This window comes from Lytechinus variegatus, chromosome 17, assembly GCF_018143015.1.
Source record: "Lytechinus variegatus isolate NC3 chromosome 17, Lvar_3.0, whole genome shotgun sequence".
NCBI lineage: Eukaryota > Metazoa > Echinodermata > Echinoidea > Temnopleuroida > Toxopneustidae > Lytechinus > Lytechinus variegatus.
The window spans coordinates 23,926,898-23,953,141 of record NC_054756.1 but is presented as its reverse complement, the minus strand read 5'-3'; the positions used below and the strand labels follow the sequence as shown (position 1 = coordinate 23,953,141).

At 35.0% G+C, this 26,244-nt stretch overlaps 1 protein-coding gene across 1 annotated transcript; it reads left to right on the top strand.

The window, feature by feature from the left end:
* Positions 1 to 1,208: 1,208 nt before the first annotated feature.
* LOC121430576 lies at positions 1,209 to 25,397 on the top strand. Its single transcript, XM_041627896.1, has 10 exons — positions 1,209 to 1,471; positions 14,209 to 14,315; positions 14,729 to 14,944; positions 17,259 to 17,336; positions 19,112 to 19,405; positions 20,177 to 20,218; positions 21,944 to 22,065; positions 22,204 to 22,309; positions 23,273 to 23,360; positions 23,906 to 25,397. Exons 2-10 carry the CDS (start codon positions 14,240 to 14,242, stop codon positions 24,654 to 24,656), a joined length of 1,773 nt encoding a protein of 590 aa, XP_041483830.1. The 5' UTR covers positions 1,209 to 1,471; positions 14,209 to 14,239; the 3' UTR covers positions 24,657 to 25,397.
* The last annotated feature ends 847 nt before the right edge of the window (positions 25,398 to 26,244 follow it).

Here is a 26,244-nt window from a genome sequence, read left to right as displayed (position 1 = left end):
GGCCCCCCGTAGCTACGCCACTGTTTCTGCGTTGGTATTTTAAAAAACAAATAATGCACTTGCTCTGTCGTGCGTAAAAGTAAATGCAGAGAAAGCTCGGTTTCTTCGGATGGTGCACACTAGGCACTCGCCGCCAGCGGCTCGTGTCAGTGCGGCACCTATCTAAAGAAACCTCGCGTGCTCTGCATTTCCACTAACGAACTCGGCTGGATGCATTATTTGTGTACTATGAAATAATAAATGAATTATATATGGACTGGTTTATTCCTTCACAGTTTCAGTTTCTATTTATAGCAAATGAATAACTATATTTTCTTCATATCTATTAGTACTGATGCAGTATTTTATATTTCATTGCCACTTCGTCCTCCTCCTCCTACTACTACTACTGTACTACTACTGCTACTACATGTACTATTACTACAACTTCGTCTTGAACTTCTACTGCTACTACTACTACTACTACTACACGGTAAAAAATGAAGTGCTAATTTATCACTTGCAGTGCTTGTATAGTGACTGCACTATGAGTGCTGATTTTCTAGTTCAAATTTAAATTAGAAAGCACTGTAAGTGCTGAATGAGCACTTCATTTTTTACAGTGTACTACTACTACTACTACTACTACTACTACTACTACTACTACTACTACTACTACTACCACCACTACTACTACTACTACTACTACTACTACTACTACTACTACTACTACTACTACTACTAATACTGATACTACTACTGTTACTACTACTACAACAACAAATACTACTACTGCTACTTACTGTAATCATAACAAAAGATGATAATAATCAAGAGGCTCTCTAGATATACGAATGACGAAGTACACTTTTATGCAATTTTGTCTTTTGGGGAAACAAGTTATTATATGAACAAATGCCAATTCATGATTGTCAAACGTTTTACAAGTATGCTATGAATATTATGTTGAATATGTGTTCCCAAAAGAGGAACTTGATTTTGAAAATGACTCGGGTAAACTTTTGTTTCGTTATCGGTTCAATAATTTTGGGTGGACTTATATGAATCAAACAAAAGGCTGCTCCTTTATGACACACAAAAAAAGGAATACCCAAATGAACAATGTGTTAGGCCATGTTTCTCAAACTGTGCTTTCTGTGATACTATGGAATATTTGTTACAAACAATTAGACATGCGTAATTGGACTGCCGCATATTAGATGGTAATTTTGTGAAACCCAGTCTTATCCCATATAGGTGAAAGGTGGATTCTTGGATGTGGGTTTTTTGACACTCGTGCACCTGTATGTCAACGATCCAGCGAATATTTGGAGGATTCATAGCTGCGATGCTGAAAAGTACTGCGACAAGCAACACTAGTAGCGGCAGTATAGTATACTCATACACCACAGCTGTTTTAACTTGTTAGCAGATGATTATTGGATTGATTGAAAGAGACAAGAAAGACATGAAGAATTAATTAGGAATAATGGTAATTATATTTTCATTATTTCGTATGTCAGTTTCGGGTAAGTCGTTACAAAAACATTCAAATTACATGTATCACTGTCACTATCAGAATTATGAATGTATAAATGTACATGCATATACTGTATAACGAGGGAAAATATATTTCTTTTCGATTATTAGATAAGCTCGAATTGCAGATAGAATACATTTTTATAATGAGAATAATGTTAATGATGTATATTAAGGGGGGGGGGAGATAACAACAAAGTGGTAGAATTTTCTCAGTATCTGACAAGGAATAAGAAATTTCTGACTGTTTGAAACAGTAACAAATAAGAATATTGATTTCTCAAACTGGAAACTTGTTTAAGTGACATGCGATAGAGACAATCATCCCTTTCATTGGGAATTTCATTTCCAGTGATTTGTGTTTTTTGGTCCTGATTTCTGTACCATTTTATAAATGTATTTGACTTTACTATTGTTTGTCTTTAACTGCAAGGACAATCGTCCATGCAACTTTCTGATTTATAATTTTTTTGTAAATTAATTTCGTCATTTTTTCTGTGTGTGTGGGGGGGGGGGGGGCTCTATAATAATGCAGCATCTAGTAAATTGAGTTGTGTGCTAGGGAAAAGGAGAAAATAATGTGAAAAGAACCATGGTACAAGATTCAAGGGAATAAGACTATAGGGCTATGTAAATATCAAATAATAATAATGATTATAATAATAATAATAATATTATTCAGAATAATAATGATAAAAACGTTGAATAAATTGTTAAATGATAAGGACACAGAAAAAACAAAATTATACAACCTGTATAAAATTTTATACAACCGCTGTTTACTATATGAACCTTACAACTGTTGTTTGAAAATTATACAACCCTCAGTTGTTCAAAATTTAAACAGCAGGTTGTATAAATTTTTTATACAAATTATGTTTAAAACTTGGTTTTATACAGCGGGTTGTAAAAAGATTTTTATGCAATATTGATTAAATTTTGTGCAACTGTATAAACTATGGTTGTATAAAAAAAAACTGTTCAAAAATGGTTGTATAAAAGAAGGAGGAGGCAAAGAAGAAGGCAAAGGAGAAACTTTTATGCTTTCAGTTTCATTCAAGATATTTATTCTTGCATTTCACACCTGCACAGTAAAGTATGCATGTCTTACGTATTACATACATAGGAGGCAATACTCCCAAAACTTTTTTTTACAAGGTATCACTTAAAAACACAATGTAACACTGTGGAAGACTCCGACATACTATATCGGAACACGGACGAGTAGATTCAATCCTGCACAGGGAAAGGTAGAAAATTTTGAAATGTGTACAAAATAAATGTCCATAACTTGTCATTGACGTATTTGCTGCCCTCTTGTTATCAATATATATTTTTAAAAAGCAGAAATTTTCTTATTACTTGTTTCAGTAATAGTAATTTATTTTATTCCCCCCCCCACCCGCTTTTTTTACAAGAAAATCAGACACCTGTGTGCTTTCACAAATGCGAAAGATTAACATTATCCTAAAAAGATGGGGATCCTTGTAGTGATCTTAAGTATGCAGAAAATCTCAATCCAGGCATTAAGAAGTACTCTGATAACTAACTTGCAACAGTGAAGAATTCACATTTTTTCATATTTCAAATAGCTATTTGATACATAAATTAATGAAAATTACATTGAATATTGGCATGATAACTTTAGACAAAAATGTCATTACAATTTCATGAAACATTGCAAATAACAAGACTCATAAATATTACATCTATTTCAACCTATTTCGATGCCTAAGACGGGGGGGGGGCTGATAGTCTGATACAGCCCCTCTTATGATCTCCATCGCAACAAAACTTGGTACGAGTGTTACCCGTCTCATAATCTACAAAACTACAAGATCATTTTCTGCGAACGAGCTCATTGCTAATTAATTATGCTAATTTATGCGTAGAATCAAAATTTTGCTTTAACTGACTAAATAATGCCCCTAAAATGCAAATTTGGGGTACACAGACACTTTATATGAATCTGATCAAATGTACCAAAAAAAAAATTCAAAATCACATTTAATTGTTATGTATTTTATTGTTTTCTAAATTTCTTATGTATTTCTCAATTTTTTATTGTTTTTCAATGGAAATTGTCGGGGACTTATTTGGACCATAAATAAGATGGAATTAATAAATTTCAATCAGTAAAAGGAAAAATAATGATACATTTGCCTAAAAACTCTATTTGCATTGGATTTGTACACAAATTCACATTTTTGTTAAATTTTGGGTCTGCATGCACTTACGAAATGCGTTATTTCGGAACCGCGTATCCGGGGGTCGGAAATTTGGTCTCAAAAGTTGCGCGAGACTTGAATGTAAAGAGTCGGTGAGCGACGCGGTCAAAAAACTTTACACGGCAGCTTTATTACGAAAAAAATGTCGAGGGGGGGGGGGACCGATTCAGCTCCCCTCAAAATTTTTTGACCATGTCGCTCACTAACTTTTTACTTTCAAGTCTGGCGCAACTCTTGAGACCAAAATTGTGACCCCCGGGTACGCCGTTCCGAAATTACGCAACATTTCGTAAGTGCAATTCCAATGCAAATAGTGTTTTTAGCCAAAATTCATAAATGTATCAATATTTTTCCTTTTACTGCTTAAAACCTATTAATTTTATCTTTTTTATGGTCAAAAGTCTCCGACAATTTCCACTGAAAAAAGTAGATAAACAAAGAAAAACAAAAGAAATTTAGAAAACAATAGAACACATAAGAAAATAAATGTGATGTTGAAATTTTTTTTAAATAAATTTGATCAGATGCCTATCTAGAGTATGTGAAACAAAAATTAGCAATTCAGGGGCATTATTTTATTAATTAGAGCAATCTATGATTTTATGCATAAATTAGCATAATTAATGAGACATGCAGAATTTGATGTTATAGTTTTGTGATAATGCCATGGGTAACACGTGTGCCAATTTTCGTCTCGATCGCGCCATCCACGGCGGAGATCGTAGGGGGGGGGGGGCTGAATTAGCCCCCCCCTCCCCGTCTTCTTAGGCGTCGAAATAGCCCAGTCTATTTAGGGTGTAGCCACTGAATACTATGTGAGCAAAGCAAATATGAAATATATGTCCTATTACAGACCCAAGCTCAGCATTACTGCAGGCCAAAGTGAAATAAGTGTGCAATGGATGAAAAATTAGAGGGTGGTATCCAATTATGGTACAAAAGATCCTTCGGTTTTAATGCATTGAGCAAATGTTCAGTTGCTGAATATTTAAAGGACAAGTCCACCCCAACAAAAACTTGATTTGAATAAAAAGAGAAAAATTCAAAAAGCATAACACTGAAAATTTCAACAAAATCTGATGTAAAATAAGAAAGTTATGGCATTTTAAAGTTTCAACAAAATAGTTATATGAACGAACTAGTTGCATCCAAATGAGAGTTGATGACATCACTCACTCACTATTTCTTTTGTATTTTATTATATGAAATATTTCATTTTCTCATCATTGTCATGTGAAATGAAGTTTCATTCCTCCCTGAACACGTGGAATTCCATTATTTGAACATTTTGTGCCTCAGGCAAGGAGGTCCTAATTGCCATATTCGTAAAAATTGACATATTGTATAATTCAAACAATAAAAACAAAAGAAATAGTGAGTGACATCATCGACTCTCTCATTTGGATTTTACTGGCTCGTTCATATAACTATTTTGTTGAAAATAAGCGAAACTTTGAATTGTCATAATTTTCCTATTTTACATCTGATTTTGATGAAATTTTCAGCATTGTGCTTGTCTGATTTTTCTTTATTGATTCAAATCAACATTTTTCTGAGGTGGACTTGACCTTTAAATAAATTCAACGATGGAACATTCATAATTAGCATTGAGAAAGTATCGAAATGAGTCAAATTTATCCTGGCACAACAAGTTGGAATAAAGATTGTCATCTAAATGTTTCAGACATGCCTTAGAAGATTCTTTCTTGTATTTGCATGAAATCTGGAAAGATGTGTACTGGACTTAAAGTTCTTACAACAAAGATAACAAGAACTGTTCTTCTGCACCAAAAGGTGAAATTATTCAAACAACTCTTTAAATTAGCCAACCGTCATAAAAAATGCCATTTGACCTAAAAATATTTACATGTGATCAATAGAATAACAAACGAGCACTCCTCTTAACCCCAACTAGACCAGGCTTTTTTGGCTGCTCTGTGGGGGGGGGGGGGGTGCCCCGGAGCCACTTACATTGACGAGTCCATGCGCGACCTAAAAACAGGTAAAAAGGATGTCTTTTTAACGACATGGCACGTTGCGTACGTAACGTGATAATGGTGTAAAAAACACAAATATAATGAAAAAAGGGTATCTATTTCGCTAGGAAAATCACGTGTTTAGGGTCAAATTTGCGGGGACGATAAAACAAAATAAAAATGTTTCATAAAGGATGTCCTTTTTGCCTAACACTTCGTGTTTAGAGTCTGATTTGCACGTAGAGTAGAAGATGGGGTCGTACCAAACCAACTAAGGTAAAGCAGACAACCGAAGGACCCGTAACAATAAAACATTCCTGTACTTGTTTAGGGGTTCATTTCAGGGAATATTTGCCAAGAGTATCGTTTTGTTTCCAATAGTTGTTAAGGGTAGGGTTTCACACGCCAATACCTGTTAAGGGGTGCCTGTTCCGAATATGGAAATTACGGTGTTTAGGGTGCTTTTCGAGACCCCATGGTCGCGCATGGTATCCACTCGTGAATGGAAGTGCCCCCCCCCCCCTGCCGATCACGCGAGCAATTTGCACGCTGGTAGTGTGCGATGTAATCTACAAGGCTGTATGGTAAAATTTTCCAAATAATGATATTATTTTATATGGGTAAATTTATGGGTAAATCATATTTTTTGCTCTAATTCACTTCATATCATAAAGCTCCCAGAATGCTAATTTTTGGTAAAGATATTCTTTGTAGCATTCTTAACAATCGCAATTGAAAAAAACTTCAGTTTGGAAATCAATTTCTTATTTATTTTATTGTTTTAGGAATTTCTTGTGTTTCAACCTTTTTTTCACCAGATTTATATTATAGCACAGCCTGTTTGAAGCATATAATTATGCTAAAATCAATTGACTTCTGCTGTTTAAAGTAAAAATCATAGCTTTATGAATAAGATGAGAAAACTCAATTTGCATTGACTTTGTGGACGAAATCACGTTTTGGAACAATTTTTGGTCAGACATGAACTTACGAAATGTTGCATAATTTCGGGACAACGTACCTGGGCATCGTAAATTTGGTCTCAAAAGATGCGCGAGACTTAGTATAAACTCTGAGAGTGGCAGGGTCAACAAATCTCCCGCGGAGGAATGATCGCAGAAAATGTTGGGGGAAGGTTGTTTTAACCCCCCCCCCCCGGCCTGTTTAGGGTTAAGAAGGGGAAGTAGGTGTTAATTATCACCTTTTTCATATACTTGCTCACAAAACCTAAAATACTGTATGTAAATGTCAATGAAAGGCTGCCAATATAAGGTTTAAAGGCAAGGTTCATCCTGACATTGCATGTTAGTTGGTGAAAATCCACCAAGAATAAGAGTTATGAAGTTTTAAATTTGTGACTTCACATGCGAGCAGCTCCCCATATTTTATGTGATATCAATTCTATACAAGTGCCTTTTCTAGGGAAATTGGAAAATGATTTTACCTGTGGATTCAATGTTATCAGAAACATTATTTCATACAAGCTTCTGATAAAAACCCATTTAATTATCATGAAAACCATTAAAAAATGGCAATTTATGGAATTTATATTACATGATTGACATATTGGGAGCTGCTCGCATGTCATGTCACAAATTTAAAACTTTGAAGCCTCATAACTCTGTTATTCTTTGATATTCACCAAACTTTCATTTATTAATTTCTCTCATGGTTCTCCTTAAAACAAACTTGATGTCAGGGTGAAATTAGGTCCAAAGGTACTGTGCAATCACTCCCAGGTATGGAACGCGCCATTGTCAATTCCTGTTCATCTTCTTTTTCTTCTCCTTCCTAAATAAAGTGCAAAACAAAGAATCGAAGGGGGTAGAAGACCAATCACACAGACATCTAGTTGGATAATCTGTATTATACCTTACATACTAAGAGCAGGGTTGACAGGTAATACAGGAGTGGGAAATACTAGGTGGTAAATGATATTTCGAAAATCATAATGACAAGGGTTCACAAAACATGACAATTACATCATTCTACCAAAAAAAAGAAATATCCAATACAATGACACTTTGGCTATATCACTGAAATTAAAGATCTAAATTGTTCTATTCTTTTTGGGCCATCATGTATAATGAAATGGGCAAGTGAATCTGGTCAACTTACGATTTTCAGCATGGGAAATCATGCGGCTCAGATTTTTTAATTGTGGTATTGTTAGCCAATATCTTCAAAGGGATGGTCAAAAGCTGAAAATATTCATGTCTTAAATACATAGAGTAGAATTCACTGAACAAAATGCCGAAAATTTCATCAAAATCGGATAACAAATAATAAAGTTATTGAAGTTTAGCAATATTTTGTGAAAACAGTCGTCATGAATATTCATTAGGTGGGCTGATGATGTCACATCTCCACTTTCCGTTTTCTTATGTTATTACATAAAACCATATTTTTTCATTATTTCATACTTGTGTGAATAATATGTCTCCTTTATAATGAAATAAGTTGCAGCAATCAATATCTAATGCACTAAATGAAATGTCAATCCAATTTTTCTAGTTCTTGGAGGAAAAAATTGAATAAACCTATTTTCATACAATAAAATACAAAAGAACAAGTGGAGATGTGACGTCATTAGCCCACTTAATGAATATTCATGACGACTATTTTCACAAAATATTGCTAAACTTTAAAATTCAATAACTTTGTTATCCAATTTGATGAAATTTTTGGCAGTTTGCTCAGTGAATTCTACTCTATAAATATTTTCAGCCCGGACCATCCCTTTAAGAAGGACTTCTATTGCTCCCCCACAAAATAAATAACATGAATCAGCGTTGATCTCATTACATTATTGAGGTAAAACCATAGGAGGTATTTTTCTGAGTTTAGAGAACTGCATTTAAGGAGATTTCAAGTCTTCGCAAGATGTGCAGTTTTGCATAGACATTCAACAACCATGACATACATGCAGAATAGGTATTGACTAAGTCATTGTGTGAACTTATTCCGTTGTTATGATTTGCGCTACAGAATTGAGATACTTAATTTAGTATCAGGATTATTAGATAGAACAAATACAGTCAGATAGCTGCCCTAAACAGATTTCAATGTTGGGGTCAAAATTTTACTTGCCCACATTAAATTTTTTTTTTTTTACCTTTTTGGGTAAGCAACTTAAGCACTTTGATATTTTCACTTGCCTTGGTCAAGTGAGCATGCGCTACAGTCAAACCTAAGTGCTCTCAAAGATTGCCAACAGTAACATTCTAATATTGTTCAGGAAAATCAGAGCTTTAACCAATTACTTATTAATTGGAGATTGATGAAAGATTCAAGACTTTGAAGTACGGCACATTTAATTTGCCTCATCCCCTTTCGTTCTGCCGATCAAAATCCCAGGAAGTACTGAAAGCCAAATTTTCTTCATTGTTGACCTGTATAAATGAAAATACGGTTTGAGCAAAGAAGTGACCGGTGAAGGAAGGGAAAACAAAATAAGAATGGGAGCAAAGAAAATAGGAAAGAAAGATGAAGGTGAGGAGATATCAGCATTTTCAAACTAAATGTGTTTGCCTGCAAGTGAGATTCAATCTTACAAGTGGAATGGGTACAAGTATATAATTGAGATATTATAATGATTGAAGGTAATAAAGGGATTCACCATGGTGATTTCAGCCAAAATGTGTATCACCCATTAATATACAACAAAATCATTTTATATTCAAAAGGCTTGTTGACCCCTGCCTGTGACCTTAAGCTTGGAACTGGAGGTGACCTTCAAATCTCTGAAGAACATCATCTCTCTTAGATTGGTAACAATTTATGAGTGATGATAGAAATTTAAACAAACAAACCAAAATCCTAACAATGAGCTCCAAAAGTTCTTCAACCCCTGCTGTAACATTTGACCTAGAGGTGACATTCAACCCCCACTCCCCCGGGGACATCTACCATCCAAGTTTGGTAAAAAAATGGGCATACACTGTACATGGATCAAACGTTATGAGCTGTAATACAAAACTTGCCCTAATAGGCTTAACTTTGACCCATGCTCATCATCAGCCTGACCCATGAGGTGACCCTCATGTTTGGTAAAATTGAAATAAATTTGCATATAACCATGCTTCTCTCCAAGTTTGATTAAAAGCCTTGAGTACAAAGTTATTCAAGTTTTGTCAGTGTTCCCATTTGAAATTCCTGCAATGCATTACTGCTACACAATCGGGGGGGGGGGGGCACTCGACCCAAAAATTGGTGGGGGTGTGCCGCGGGCGAGACAAAAAACGGGGGCCTTGGAGTGGGCTAATTGTAAAAAGGAGGGTCCTCGGAACGGGCTTCAGAACTACAAATGTTTGTGAAAACGGGGGTCCTTGGAACGAGTCGCCTGCATGTGAGTGCCTTCATGCATCCCTATGGAACGGGCATACGTGCATGCAGCTAGACCGGCAGCATGGGCGGCGGATGCGCTAGCACAGATCAGGCAATGGTCAGACAGCGTTCATTGCAGCGGCTGCTTTTTCAAAATTACGACTCATTGTAGCAGATCGATCGGAACGGCATAACAGAAAATATGCGAAGCTTTGGAGCAGATTTCTTTCTTCCTTTTTCACGAGAAGAAAATAATATGCCTTGGAGTGGCTTTCTTTGTTCTTTTTCTTAATAGGCTAAAAATGCTATGCCTTGGAACGGAAATTTGAGTGTAAAAATGGGGGTCCCCTCCGCTGCACACTATGCATTATATACTGAGTGCCCCCCCCCCCCCTACACAATAATGCAATAATGGTGAATAATGCTGATAATGCTGTGCGCAGTGTTCAGCTGGTATTATGTTGAGAGTCAATTATCTCTCTTTAATGGCTTGTGCAACACGATAGTAAAAAAAGGGTCTGTGTTACTTCCTCTTCAGAAATCATTACTCTGAATTGGTGTATGTTACTGTAGAACATCATTTGCTTGTTTCGATGAGGTCCATACTAATTATGTTGGACAGGATTCAGTGTACATAAGAACACTGATTTCACTTTAAATTGTAAGCATTGTTATTCTTACACACCTGGAGAGGAAATATCCTCTTTTGCAGTTTAAATGCTAATTGATGCAGCTTTGTAAAAGTCTTCGCACTGCTACTGTAAGTTGAATTGAGTATAACTATAAGACTAAAACTTACTCTGCGTCATTTTCTGGTCCACTCCAGCCCCTACGATCTTTCTATACCCTGGATTAATCTCCGCAAATTCCAAAGTCTGCCTGGACAACTTTGGCCACATTGTGAAAAGGGCACCTGGAGCTGCATCAATTGCTAAATCAAAGTCTTGATCAATCTGAAAATGAAATAAGTATTTATATATAAGCTGTACAACACAATACAATTACCAGCAATACCATGTTTTCATACATTACCGGTACATTGTAATTAAAGTCATGCTAAATATTGCTCATTAAATAAAAAAATAAAACTTATCAATGTTTGTAACGAAAACCCTAGGTCACATGCACACACTGCACAAATCAAGTAAAGTCTAGTGAGCTTTGACATTGACCTTTCTATTTCTAACCATTTATCACATTTTTTAAAATATTGATCACTATTGGAGTAATTAACCACTGGAGAAAAATACTTAGTATTTGCAAAATGAGGGGGGGGGTGGAGTTAGGTGGGGAAATTAATATCCCCCCCCCCGCCAGAGAATGACATTCATGGGAAGAAGACATAACTTAATCTTTCCAATCGGATTTCAGAACAACTTTTCCACTAATCATAGAATTATGACAACTAAGATGCAACTGAATTTTTAACACTGAGGCAGAGTAAGTGATCCTATGATCTTGCACTATATTCTCAAGCAAGAAAGAGAATAATTTTGGAAATTCATAACCGAAAATGCTTTGTTCAACTTCGAACAATTTTTTTTCATAATGCGAATCCACTGCACTAAGTAATCAAGTTATTTTACCATTCCCAAAAGCTGTAGATATTTGTCAAGAATTTCTGCTGTGCTTGGTCGCGGGTTTCCTCTCGTCAACTCATATCTCGGTACCGAGGTTCGTCACATTAACAACAATGTTGTCAGGTGATGAGTAATATTGCATCCAGTAGGTGTCTTCTTCGTGCTCATCTTCTGCAACATTTAACTGTGATAAACATGAATCAAAGATCAAGAATAGTAACATTAATTATTACACAAGTTATCTGACTATTCTATAGAGAACTGATGGAATAAGTGGATAAATTGTAGAAATTCTCAATAAAAAATTCCCCTGTGCACAGTGGGGAATTTACATGAAGTCAACCTAAATGTAATTCCTGTATCTCAGATTCAAAATTAGTTTCTGATCATTCACAAACTGTACATACATCTGCAATTACAATGTAACATTTAGATCTGTTGCTATTTGCATGTAGGCCTGTCCTCGCTAGGCTGGCCAATAATAAGGGACTATTGGCCAAGCTAGGCCAGGATTTAGATCTAGGTTTGGACCTATAGTATAGACCTAGATTTTAATGGGGTTTAACATACACATATGTAGACGTACAAATTGAATAAAGTTGACTAGAAATAGATCTAGCCAGGCCTAAATTACACGTAGGCTATGTGCTTGAGGACGGCCCGGTCCGAGCTTGTACCGGACCGGTACCTCGCGCATATCGCATCCGCATGCGATCATCGGCAGTGAATTATTTATGTGTGAGGATCTTCATCACAGTTCATGTAATGATGTAGGCTATAATTCAAATCACCAATTTTGAGACTAATACTAATAGAAGCATGGAAAGAAGTGAAACTTTGTGTAAAGATCGTGATGTTGCATGAATTTCATATTTCACCCCCATAAAATCCCACCTTTTGTCACTCAGAATATCAGATCGAGTTCATGGTCTCGAAGTTCGTGTAAGTGGAGCATGGTGTAGGCCCTAGTGGTAATTAAGTGGAGTGGATCCTGCACGAACTTCGCTCAAGGTACCATAGTCTGCGCACATGCGTATCTGCGCAATTCTAGTAGAATCTATAAGATACGCAATGCAAACTTTACACATCTAATGCATAGACAGATATTTATTGCAAAATCCGACTCACAAAGTCAAAGGTGGAAAAATAATGAAATTTGGGTATTTCTTATGACAGCCTCAAAATGCAGCCTTTCTCATCAAAATCTCCAAATCACGTGCAAAAGTGAATGGGTGCGCAGACATGATGGGGCACCATTTTTTTTCAATCTCAAAATGACTGCCGGCCGAGCCGAGGTTTTTCCAATAAAATCATAGGCCTATATTTCTGACTTGGCGACCATCATATAGAGTTACACACGTACATGCACACACAATAAAAGCACTGCAACAACGGTAACAATGCATTGACTTTTGAGATTATTCATGAACATTCACTCGAAATCAAGCACTGAATTTACCTCTAAAGATTGGAACTAAATGTGGGAAGTCCCACTCCTGAAGCAGGTTTGTCACCCCCAAATCTTTCATTTTCCAAAACGGAGATTAAACACGATTTTTCCAGTGCACTGCAACAGTCTCCGAGTCGAACATACTCAACGCCATCTTCCGACCACTAGCATAGCACTGTACGCGTGCGCTTTACATGTGCCGGTATCTTGTACAACCCCCTGTTCAAGCCTTCTGTCTACGGACCTTAAACAGGTCAATTCGCCGTGTTTTATACCGATATTTATCAAAGCTTAAACATGTGCTGTTCAAAAAATTATACAGCACCTCTTATACAGCGATATTTTGTACAGCGTTTTTACTGTGGACTATTGTCCATTCTTCATGGACTTTGGAGCAAAAAGTAATAGAAAAGAGATAGATGGTGTTGAAATAAATTATTTTGCTCAAATAGCTTTTGATAAAATACGATACTTTAGTCATGTTATGTATTACAACTAATCGATTAGTTCTTGCCCTATATCACAATATAACATTTGGTCATGCATGAAATTTCCAAAGATGATAGAACCTTCATAGTTACTAAAGTTCACAAATTCAGAAATTGTTCATGGTTATATTGTTAGTTCGCTTTTACTTCACATCTTCCCGTATTTGGGTAAAAAAATTCATCCAAAATCCACCTGTTACATTAGATCGGCAAGCAGAAGGTTGTTTTGGTTTCAACGTATCTCCCATCGAATTTGAGTTTTGTACACAATCTCTTATTAAGGTACGTCAGGTACGCCTATCAAGGATCCAAGGGCATCACGAATTAGTCGCCCCTGCTTGTCGGTATTGGTCACCGGTTTCAAAGAAGGCCGACTGTAGTTTTATACATAATGAAGTTAACACTCTATTTGTGTAAGTATAGTTTGGTGTAAAACATTAATAGACTTTTTAAAATATGAAATATGTTTAGTGAGCCTAAATTGTTCTGAGCAGGCAAAGTGTAGGAGAGGAAGCCTTGTTAGCACACAATGGATAGCCCCTGAATATGTTTATATACATTTATTTCTGCTCAGAACGTCCCAACACCACTATCTAAGTTGTACTTCTGATAATATAGCCCCAAATTCTAATTGATCTGCAGATTCACGGGTGATTGTATATGAGAAATAGGAATGGATTGGCATCGGATCATCTTTGCGTTCCTAATCACTCTTCTGATACATTACAGTAATCACATGGTCATAACAGGTAACAAACCAAGAATGCCCAGTATCGTGAGTTTTATTTATATCAAAGGACTTAAGGGCTACATTAATTGCAATGGCACAATGTAGTTAAATGATATAGAACGCCTTTGCTTGATGAGTTGATGTCCGTCGGCAATATTAAGGAGGGGTCTTGGAAAGTACTTTGAAATTACTGAAAGAAAATGATTACAGACAATGAAAAGAAGGCAAATTATACCCCCCCCCCAAAATAGATGCCACGTAATCGAACTTTCATATGCAAGTAATAGATTTTTTCTGTGTATATAAATATCAGTTATAATGTAATGTGTAAAGTTGGAACACATGGTTCCTTATGTCATAAAGAACCTAACAGCAGACTGTATTCTCATAGATTTCATATTCTTTTTATCCCATGTTCCCTCTTCTCCGTAGATTTACAACTGGTTGGAGGTCCATCATCTAATAAAGGTACCGTAGAGGTCAAACGAGATGGCGATGCTTGGGAGACGACTTGTGGAATAAATCTTGACTTCGATGATGTCATCGTTATTTGCAGACAGTTAGGATTCACTGGAGCTAGTTTAGCAATGCAGACTACGCCTTATGGACAGAATTCAACTCCTTATATTGGATTTAATTGTAACGGAAGTAATTACATACCATTTAATAATTTTCTCGCAAAAATACTCTTATACACCTTCCTAAACTAACTAATAAATTTGTATTCTTTATTGAACCAAATTAAAAAGTTGAAATATGTTTTATCCCATGTTTATTTTAAAACTGTTCTACCACAACACCAAATGGAGTATAAAACTATGTTAATGTTATTATGTCTTTGGCGTCACCTATGCATGGGAAGCGAACTGAATCACTATGGCCCGCAGGTCTCTCCTCCCGATATACATGTAACTCATGGGGGAGGGGGGGGGGGAGAGTGCAGGTGGACCACTCCACCAGGGTTACCCCTGCAGATGTTTGTTGTTTTCGCAACCCTTAACCCCAAAAAGACTTAGCGGGGAGGGTGATTCAGCATCCATTATGATCTCGGCCGTCGATCGCGCGATCGCTACAAAAATCGGCACGCGCATTACCCATGGCATAATTTACAAAACTGTAAGATCAAATTCTTCGGAAAATGTCACTGCTAATTAACTATGCTAGTTTATGCGTAAAATAACAAAACTTTCATATCAACTAAATAAGGCCCCTAAAATGCTCATTTTGGTTTACAGACTCTTTGTTGGACTCTGATCAAATGTAAAAAATCAATATCATATTAAGTTTCCTATGTATTTTATTGTTTTCTAGATTTACCATGTATTTCATGGTTTTTCGACTTTTTGTTTCATAATGTTTTTAATGGAAATTGTCAGGGACTTTATTTTGACTGTAAAGAATATAAAAATAATTGAGTTTAATCAGTAAAAGGAAAAATACTGATACATTTATGAATTTTGGATAAAACACTATTTGCGTTGGATTTTTTTACACGAATTCACGTTATTGGAGCAAGTTTGGGTCTGCATGCACTTATTAATGCTGCGTAAATTCGGAACTGCGTACCTGGGGTCGCACTTTAGCAACAAATTAAAATAAAATTTAGTTCTAAATTTGAGTAACGTTTTTAATTACAGGAAATAGATCAACCATACAATAAACAAAACAAAATGGAACACCTTACATCTCTTGAAGTGTGTTCTGGATAGTCCACAAATGTATATTCCAAATGATATATATATCCAACTAGGCTGGCGAAGATTCCTTAAATTAAAGTTCACAATGCTGGCGATGATAAAATTTAAGTTAAAACACAATGAATAACATGAATAATAAGAGTCAATGTAATAAGTTGAAATGTCCGTGAAGACGATGTTAATGACAGTCAATTTGAGCAATCCATGGGTTGACAAATTTAATGTTCATTAATAGAGGTTGATGATCTCGATGAGAATCGAGAATTCCTCTCTCAAAAGAAACTGCAAGCAATTCATTGATGGTGTCCAAATAATCCCAAAGAAGATAAGTCTTGTATCCAGTTGGAAATAACTATGCTCTGACACAAAGTCTGGTGCGAAACTCTTGAGTTCTGATCTGATATGATGTCCTTGAAGAAACTGCCAGCTTATAATGTATATAAATATCCACTAATCTGGAAGCTTCTAGTATTGTCTTGAAAAAGAACATTATCTCTTTCTAGAGTGGTCCACTTCTAGAAGACTCTTGAATTGACCTTAGTGAAGTTCACAATATAAACAAAATAGCTAGTCCTATTGTCCTTTTCCACTGCTGCCAGGCCCTATTGTCTATCTTTGATCATTCCTGAAATACTAAAAATATCTGTACCTGCTTAAATGAGGCATTCTGGAATATTCTTATTATGCAGGGAACCTCCTTGAATTAAAAAATAACTAAATGGCTGAATATACATGTAATTTCTCTTACAATTTTTCTTATATATAACAGATAGAAAAGTCAGCGACCGACGCGGTCCAAAAAAATTGGCGCGGAGGATTTATAGCGAAAAATGTCGGTGGGGGGGGGGGGGAGTGAATATCAGTGCCCAGTCTTATCACGGTGAAGTGGATATCACATATGACGAAAAAAAAACTTGTCGGTGCTTGGAGTTCGCGGTTCATGGACAATTTCAAACCGCTGTTAGCATGGTGAAGAGCGCATCGCCAACGCTTATCAGAACTGTAATAGTGCACCGATGACGTCACAATTTTTTTCATTTATTTTTTTTCCATTTCAGAATTTTTGCCACCGTACTTTATTAGAGCATTATAAATACCTCTTATACCAATATTTGGTGCGAATTGGTCAATGGGGCCTGAGATATGACCGCATGAATACACAATTAGCCCCACTGAAGTCAAGGCTCTAAAAGTTATAGGATTAACGAAAACATTTTTTTTACGTAAATCAATAGATTGTTGCTTATCATATGTTGAATTTATAGGCGAAGGAAACATTGCAGCATGTCCTACATTCTCAAATGCATCGGGGTGTTCCCCAGCCGGAGCAGCATCTTGTCATGGTAATTACAAAAACGACAATATTTAGCTCTTGAGTGTTCAACAGTTATGTTTGAACATTATGATTATGTTTTCATGATGACTGAAGAAATTATAAAGGCAGATTACATAAAATCTGAATCATTTGTTTTTATTGAATATGGAGTCCAGTTGGGAGCACAGTGATCAAGTAATAGGTCAGCCTTGTAAATTTGATAGGCAAATACAACTTCTGTTACAAAAAAGTGAACATTTTTAAACACATGCGATATTGACTCTTGTTAGCCATTGTAACGACGATTGTTGGTACCATAGACTTAATTGCCAATAATGTTCTATAGCAATGAAAGTGGTTATGTCATTTCATTTTTCATTTCATTTCATATATTCTAATATACAAATTAAAGCCTACAGGTTCGTTCAGGGAAAATGATACAAAGTAAGGGATAAGGGGAATGGAAATAAGCCTGTTAAACAAAAAACTTCTTTGCCCTAAAAACTGAATTTCGGCACTAATGTGCCGCAGGTACTACTTTAACGAACGTGAATTTCTAGTCCTTTACTCTTCATCTGGCATTTGTTGGATTACTGTGGCTTGATTCTCTTAATTCAGTTCAATTAAACATTTTTTTCTTCCAATTTCATATAAGATTTATAAATCAATAAAGAACAATGATTGTAAATGCAATATGTTATTCATGTTCATGGAAGAAGGCGAAATTAACCCAGAAAGCAAATGCCCGTGTCCGGAATTTCTCAAATTAGTCTGACTTTTTTTCTGTCTTGTTATAATTCGCATTTTTCTAGAGAAGAAATAGATACGAACATTTTTTTGCTATACAATGTCAATGATGTCCAATTAACACAATTAAAATACTATACAATAATACAAAAATATATATATCTAAGCATGCCAATTTATAAAAAAATGTTGTATATCTTTACTATCCATTAAGCTATATGAACTGTTATCAAAGGTAAAGTCCAATCCAGAAAACTGTTGATATGAATAAATGGAGAAAAAATCAAACTAGCAAAACGCTGAAAATTTAATCAATATCGGGTATAAAGTAAGAATTTTAAAGTTCTGCTTATTTTTTACAAAAGCAGTTATATGTACAAGTCAGGGACATGTAAATGAGATAGTTTATGATGTCCCTCACTCACAATTTCTTTTTTTTAAATATTTTTTTGTTTGAATTATACAATATTTAATTTTTTTAAGAGTTGAAAATAAGGAACGACTTAACTAAACAAAACCACATGTTCAGGGAGGAATAAATGTTTGTTTTACTCGATAAAGGATAGAACATTAGAATATGTCATATTTAATATAATGAAATGCAAAAGAAATAGTGAGTGGATGACGTAATTAGTTTCCTCGTTTGCTTTTGTGAAATTAAGCGAAAGTTTAAGATGTCATAACTTTGAGGATATTTTCACTGTTAGGCTTGTTGGATTTTTTTTTACTTAAATCAACAATTTGTTGGGATGGACTTGTCCTTTCATGTTTTATTTTTCTCCCTGGGACATGAAGGCAGAGTAGCTATTAGGAACAATAATAAATAATTATTTCAGTAGAACTGACTAATATTAAGAATATAGCTTATCCCCCCAAAAAATATGAGATTCAGAATTTAAGTAATTTACATTGTTTTGAGGTGATGCACATGTAATTTCATATTTCGGCAACATTGTACATAATTGAAGTTCATATCGTTATGATTGTAAGACAATTTCTTTTATATTCCTAACGTTTCGAAGTTCAATGCGAAAATTCATTACTTTATCCATATAGGTGAGAGATATCTGGGATGTTTTAAAGATGATTCGGATGACAGAGTGTTATCTAGCACCTTCGTCTTTAATAGTCCATCGATGAATATTTCATATTGCATTCTGCTCTGTCAAGGGTTTACCACAGCCAACTATGTATACGCTGGTGTTGAAAGTGGAAATGAATGTTCCTGTGGAGTAGCCAGTGATAACTATGCAAGACATGGAGTGGGAGTTGATTCGAACTGTTCTCTTCCATGTCATGGAGACCCAACTGAGAGCTGTGGTGGTACTGGATACATAGCTGTCTTTAGAAGTATGAATTCTAAATCAAATGAATTTGATTTTCCGGGAAATGGTGTATCATTACATTTTAATATTTCATCATGTTCATGGGAGGAGATACATCTCGTTTTGTTCGTTTTGATTCAATTCGGATTTGTAGATTTTTAAATTGGACATGTTGGAGGGCAGGGGTAACTAAGAAGATACGAACATAAACGTGTCACCGTATTTTCATAGACAAATCCATTAATAAGTACAACATTATTTATGTAAAATCAAAACTTATGTTGCAAAAATCGACTATAAACTTCATACTCGCCATGTTTGTAACGTTTACCCCGGTCTATTAACATATTAAAACACGATATATCCATTCTATTCTTTTGTTATCTATTTTGGCAACGTCAACTTTATACAGTTTGAATTCATTTTTTTTCCTTCTATGTTCGGAATAATTATGATGGACATACTTTTTGATATATTTCAGTTTGTAATGATATGTTGTTTGTTTATTTGAACGGAATAATCAATAAATACAAACACAATGCAATACATGTTTATGAGACGAAATCTAAACACATACGGCAGTAACAAAATCGTTTCAACTGATAACATAGTAAGTTTGGTTGATCGTTTCTTGTTCTTTTCTATTTCATTTTTAAAAATGTATTATCATAGAAATATTTGTAATATTTAGACATGTAACTCTAAATGTATTTTGTTGAAATGGATAAAAATGATCGATATAAATCTATTCTCCATTTTTTCTCCTTCCTTATATTTTTTTACAATACAATTGCAGTATCAGCCGCCATGACAATGAACACACCGACTACGGTAGTGGGTATGTTTCCTCTCTTATTATGACAATATACGTACTTTATTCTTCAAATTTTAAATCTTAAGTTTAGCAAAATAGATTTTGAAATTGAACATTTATAAAAAAAAAATGAGCGGCTAATAATCAGGTTGATACGAGAAGTACATATTTAATGGCGTACCATGGGTCACGACATGGGGGGGGGGGCTGCAAAAAGTTTGAGTCACTTATTGGGCGTCCGAAGTGCGCTCAGATATACTGACCTGATAGAGACACTTGACGGACGGCGCCATTAAACGGAGGTGTATCTCACTGATCAAATGATGCGGGCGCAGAGCGCGAGCTGAAAATATTTGACATTCAAGCCTTAAAGGGGACATTATAAGCAAATTTTGTAATCATGTATACTAAGAATTGTAAGAGAAAGTACATGTATATTCACTCATTTAGCTCTTTTTTCTCTTTGGAAGTTCATTGCATAATAAGAATATTCCAGAATGTCTAAATTAAACTTTGTTAGGCATGCGTATTAAATGAGGCACTGCAATGTCTGGTATTTTTGTAATTTACAATGGACGATAGACAATAGAGATTGCTAGACAATAGAGGCTGCTAGCAGGGAAAGGTACAATAGAATTAGCTATGTTCATTAAGGTCATTCAAGAGTCTTCTAGAATTAGGATTTCTCTAGAAAGAATGAGAATGTTTTTTTTAAAGACAATACTAGATGTTTCAAGAATAGTGGAAATTTATATATATAAGCTGACAGTTTCGTCAAGGACATCATTATTATATCAGATCAGAAGTTAGAGTTTCATCCCAGATTTTATGTCAGAGCATAGTTTTTTTCACCTGGAATACAACATTTATCTAATGTGGAATAATGTGGAATTTGCATACCATCAAAGAACTGTTTACCCATGGATTGGTAAAATCGACTTTTTATCATCATTAACTTCGCCTTCACGGACATTTCAACACGTTACAGTGACTCTTATTATTCGTCGTATTCCTAGTTACGCCACTGTATATCAATTAATAATATAAAATAATGTCCGTGGCTATGATTGAAAAATAAGCAAATACAGCAAGCATAGAGCATACACCCTAAGTTACCATTCCTTTGAATAAAGAAATATTGATGATGTTTGAGATTTTCATCCAAGGGTGTGTTTCCCATCATTTCTGGGATTGATTTGCACCATCTTTATTTCACAAATCATTTTGATGCATTGCTTGAGACTTCACTCTCTAATTTGAACCCCAGTGCATGTTCTGTAGCTGAGGAAAGTACCAAACATTATGGTTAATAAATCAAATATATCATTGCATTTATGTTAAATAATCCAGATACGTACATCTTCAGACTGGGTTTGATATTATTTAAAACCCAATCTGGTCAATGTAGTTATGTTTCCATTTTAAGTTAAAAAAAAGAATATGTTTTAAGGGTGAGGGCTAAGGTGTATTATTGCATAAATGACTTTTTGATATTTTTCTATCTGTGGAATTCATATTCTCTTTGAAATGCAAAAAATAACTAATGAATAATTGACAAATATTCAAGGAAATCTTAAAAGAAAATATTAAACTATATTATAGTTTAACTATATTAAACTATGCTAAACAGGTGAACATGCACGATTTTGCCATATTACAAGGCATTATGTAAAATTGATAAAGAAATGTTAGTCAGTGATATTTAGTAAATAAATTCCATTAATCTAAATGTTCTTTCATTTGACACAGCCACTTCACCACTTACGACGACATCCATTGTACCTTCCACTAACCAGGAAGTTATAACAAACGGTGGTAGAATTTCAACACCCTCATCACCATCACCATCATCATCATCAAGATCAACATCATCATCATCGGCATCACCATTATCATCACCATCATCACCATCTCCATCATCATCACCATCACCATCATCGCCATCATCATCATCATCATCATTATCATCACCACCACCACCACCACCACCACCACCATCATCATCATCATCATCATCATCATTATCATCATCGTCACCACCACGATCATCATCATCATCATCACCTACGGAACCTCAAAGACAATCCAATCTTCCTACGACAGGAAATAGCACAGGTAATTTAACGACCCCCTGACAATTTTCTGCTAATCTTACGCTTACAATTACTCTTTCAATATTTTTTTCTTTTTCTATTTATATTTATATATTTCCTTTCTTTTAGGATAGCAACACGAATCATATTTACAATAAATGATAACAATCACAGTAATAAAGACGATTGTAACAATAGTGATTTAAAGGTATTGTTTAATTTTGTGAGCAGCCGATTTAACAAATTCTCAAACAAAGATGAAACATGTGTACAAGTGCATGTATTAGAACTAATAAACCCTGAAAACAACAATTATTGAGAATGAAAAGCTAAAACTACAAGGCAAACCCCGATTTTGTAAATAGGCGTCTTATAGACGCCTAAATAGTACACATAAGTGTACGAGATGAAAATAAGAGGGTGTTTCCGGTCACTTTATATTTCAATTTTTGAAGCACTAAATAGTTATTTTCGAACGCAATTTTTTCTGGGCTTCATTTTTGTAACATATCACAGACGCAGGTGACAAGTGTGACCATCTAGCTCAGACTTTTTAACAGTCAAACCATTCTTAACCAATCACTTTAATGCAATTAATTTTTCATAATAATGTAGTACCACGATGAAGGTAAATAATGCGTATTATATTATCAGAGTTTATATTTCATCATTAAGACCCACTAAATGCCAATTTAAAAATGAAAGTCGCGCGGGCGGTAACACAGGCAATTTGGTAACAGAAAATCCGTGATGATCAAAACCCCAAGGCAGTCACCATGACCACCGCATTGGAATGAGAGTGAAAATTTCATGTCGCAGGTCTATCTACCTCAATCAAAACGTATGAACACAGTATAGGAATTAAGAAACCCGTTACCATATGGTCATGCAACTTTTTATCATTTTTTAAAGAGATTTTTGACACTTTTGCATGAAGAATAGGTATAAAGTCAAGCGGAATAATTAGTATTGTTAATTCACACAGTCTTGTATGCAGGGATTGGTGGAGGTGTGGCTACTGTTGTGATCATCGCCATCATAGTCTTCGTCGCCATCGTTTGTTTCACAAAGAGGTTCGTAGTTACCATATATTTTTTTCAGACAGAAAGGTAGTAAAGAAACTGAAATAGAAAGATAATGTCACAAATGTACAATGATATAAAACGGGACTGCTGACTACAATTGTGACGATGTTTATGTTGTTATAAAAACATAGTTAAATTTGAAGATAATGACTTTCGAAGTTGCTCTGTCATGTTTATGTCTTTCATAAACATTGGTAAATCAATGGGAAACTATAGAGCAATCAGATAATCTCCATCCTCGTTTTAAAAGTTGAGATCCTGAGCGGTCATCAAAAATGTTACTAAGATTGTATTGTATTGTATTTATTTTCAGTCAATTAAAAATTACAACAACGATAGATATATTTACAGTTACGAAGAAACGATCATTAAAAAGAAGGAGGGATCGCCCTACTCAGCGTTGATAACATATCAACGCTGTTTTACAGAGGGGTCCCTAAACGACAAAAGATACTTCAAGTGTAGGATACCTGCTCTGAAAGGTATAACATTTCTCATATTTCTTCCTTATTGTATCAAAACTTTAATTACAGGTCACAACAGAGAATAAAAGGTATCGCCTCTTCACAAGGGGCGACTTTGACTCAAGCCAGCAGGCCTCCAGAATATGAAGAAATAAATGACTTCGGTATCCCCAACGGTGTAATGGCAGAGTCACCGTCCGCCAGAGGCTTCCAACCTGGGGCACAAGCACACAACGCGAAGTTTTCTAGAGGAGACAAGAACGTTCTCCTTGTAAATCTAAATCCCAATAAATCATCGAATATATATGAGGGGACAATGGATGAAACCCCAGACTCTGAACTGACGCCATATACTTCACGTGGGACCACTGACATCCTGCAGAAAAGTAACGAACGATTAAGCGTCCTTTACGCCATGCCTGACAAGAACAGAAACGGAGCACAGGACGGCTACGACGAAATTAATCTCGGAATTGCACCCTATTCTTCTTTTGAAAATTCTGAGCAGCCAACCGCCTCGGCGAAGATGGCCGACAGAATGAGTGTCGTTTACGCCGCACCCGATAAGAACCGAGATCGAAACGGCACCTGGGAAGATATGGACAGTCTGTGTGCTATGCCAGATAAGAATGGAAACCGGAACCCTTCGGATGATACTTCGGAAGATGTCGGCAGTTTGTACGCGATGCCTGATAAATCCCGAGGAAAGCCAGATGGATGTGATGGCGACCAGGATCCATACGCAAAATATAATGATTCATTTTCTGGTGATCAATATAATGAAATGGAGATGGTTGAAAATGAACTTTATACTATGTAAGAGGTGTCAGTTTGAAGTAGCAGTAAACATGGTAAGTAAATGGGTATTTTTTTCAGTTTTATTTGAAATGTCATAAAATGTCATTATTAAATCATTCCGTAATTACAATTTCGTACACAAACATCCACACATCTTATTTTTATGCCCTTTACACTATCATGTCCATTCAATTAATGCGTTCCTTCAAGACATACTGCGGAGATGTGGATGTGTCGTATTGGAAATTATGTGCAAATTAAAATATATTCATCATCATACAAGAATTTAATGCTTAACGGAAATGAATTCATCTTAAAAGCTATGCCACCTTTATTATTTGCTGACATAGCGATAAATTATCTTTGATTTTCTTACCAACATATGGATAATTTCACCTTCATGATAATTACAATAATTAATCACCTAATGTATTTGACAAAGTATAACAACCAAAACTACGGCAAAGAATGAAAATAATGATAGAGATACAGGGGTCCATTGACTACATTTTTAAAAATAGTAATCATGACAAATTAATAACCACTTTTGAAAACTGTAGAAAATCTGGAACCATGATATCTTATGTTAGCTCGCTGAAATACGAAAATGTGTTGAACGGTGAATGCAGTGAACTGATGATTTTGATATGCCAAATGTCAAAGCTGATTGTACTGGATCAATTATCTGATTGTGCAGTAGATTTATGTAACTATGCGATATTACAGAAAAACATAGCAGATGCAAAATAAACTTAATAGTGTTTTAGATTTACATTGAACTAATTTTGTTCTTACCTGCTGTTTATTAAATGTGTATAGGCATGATAGGGTGATGTTATAACACTTACTTTTGTTCGCGGTGAACGGGTACCGATGCAATCAGGTAGTTATCAGTACTACGTAATAGTGTCGTATAACATTACTTACTACGCATGTTATTCAGAATTGATACTTAATTTGTTTATATATATATTTATACATTCTTTTTTATAATAAAGATTGTACAATACATTCTTAAAAATGATGACATGTTTTTATGTTCAGTAATTCAGGTAAAAAAGAGTACTACGTAATATCAACGTTATCATATTGCTTTATTACAAACCTATGTTATTCAGACATTTTTATGCTAAGTTTTGATATATTTTTTTAATACCTTTATTTCATAATCAAATTTGTAAACTGTATATATACAAATGGGGAAAATGAAAGGGCTTTGTTCACGAAAATGACATGTTGCTTATGCACAGTACGAATATTTGTATCATTCAATGATTCTTGTAATTTCTTGTTTTGAATCATTGCACTCAAAATCTAATTCAGACCTGCTGCCAATAGGGAGTATTTAATTACTGAATGTTAATAGATTAAATCTGAACATATTGGAATCTAAATCCTTTGAGATTAAGGAATATAGCTTTTCCATTGAAATTGTATCCAGAATTTGACTGCAATCAATAAAGACTCATGTAATTTATGGTACATGTATGACAACGGGGAAATATCAATAAGTATGATTTACCCCATTCATTCTTTTTTTTTTCATGAAGAGAAAATAAAGTTTTTACAATGATTTTCTGTCAGAGTTACTGTGTTTCATATCGGCATCA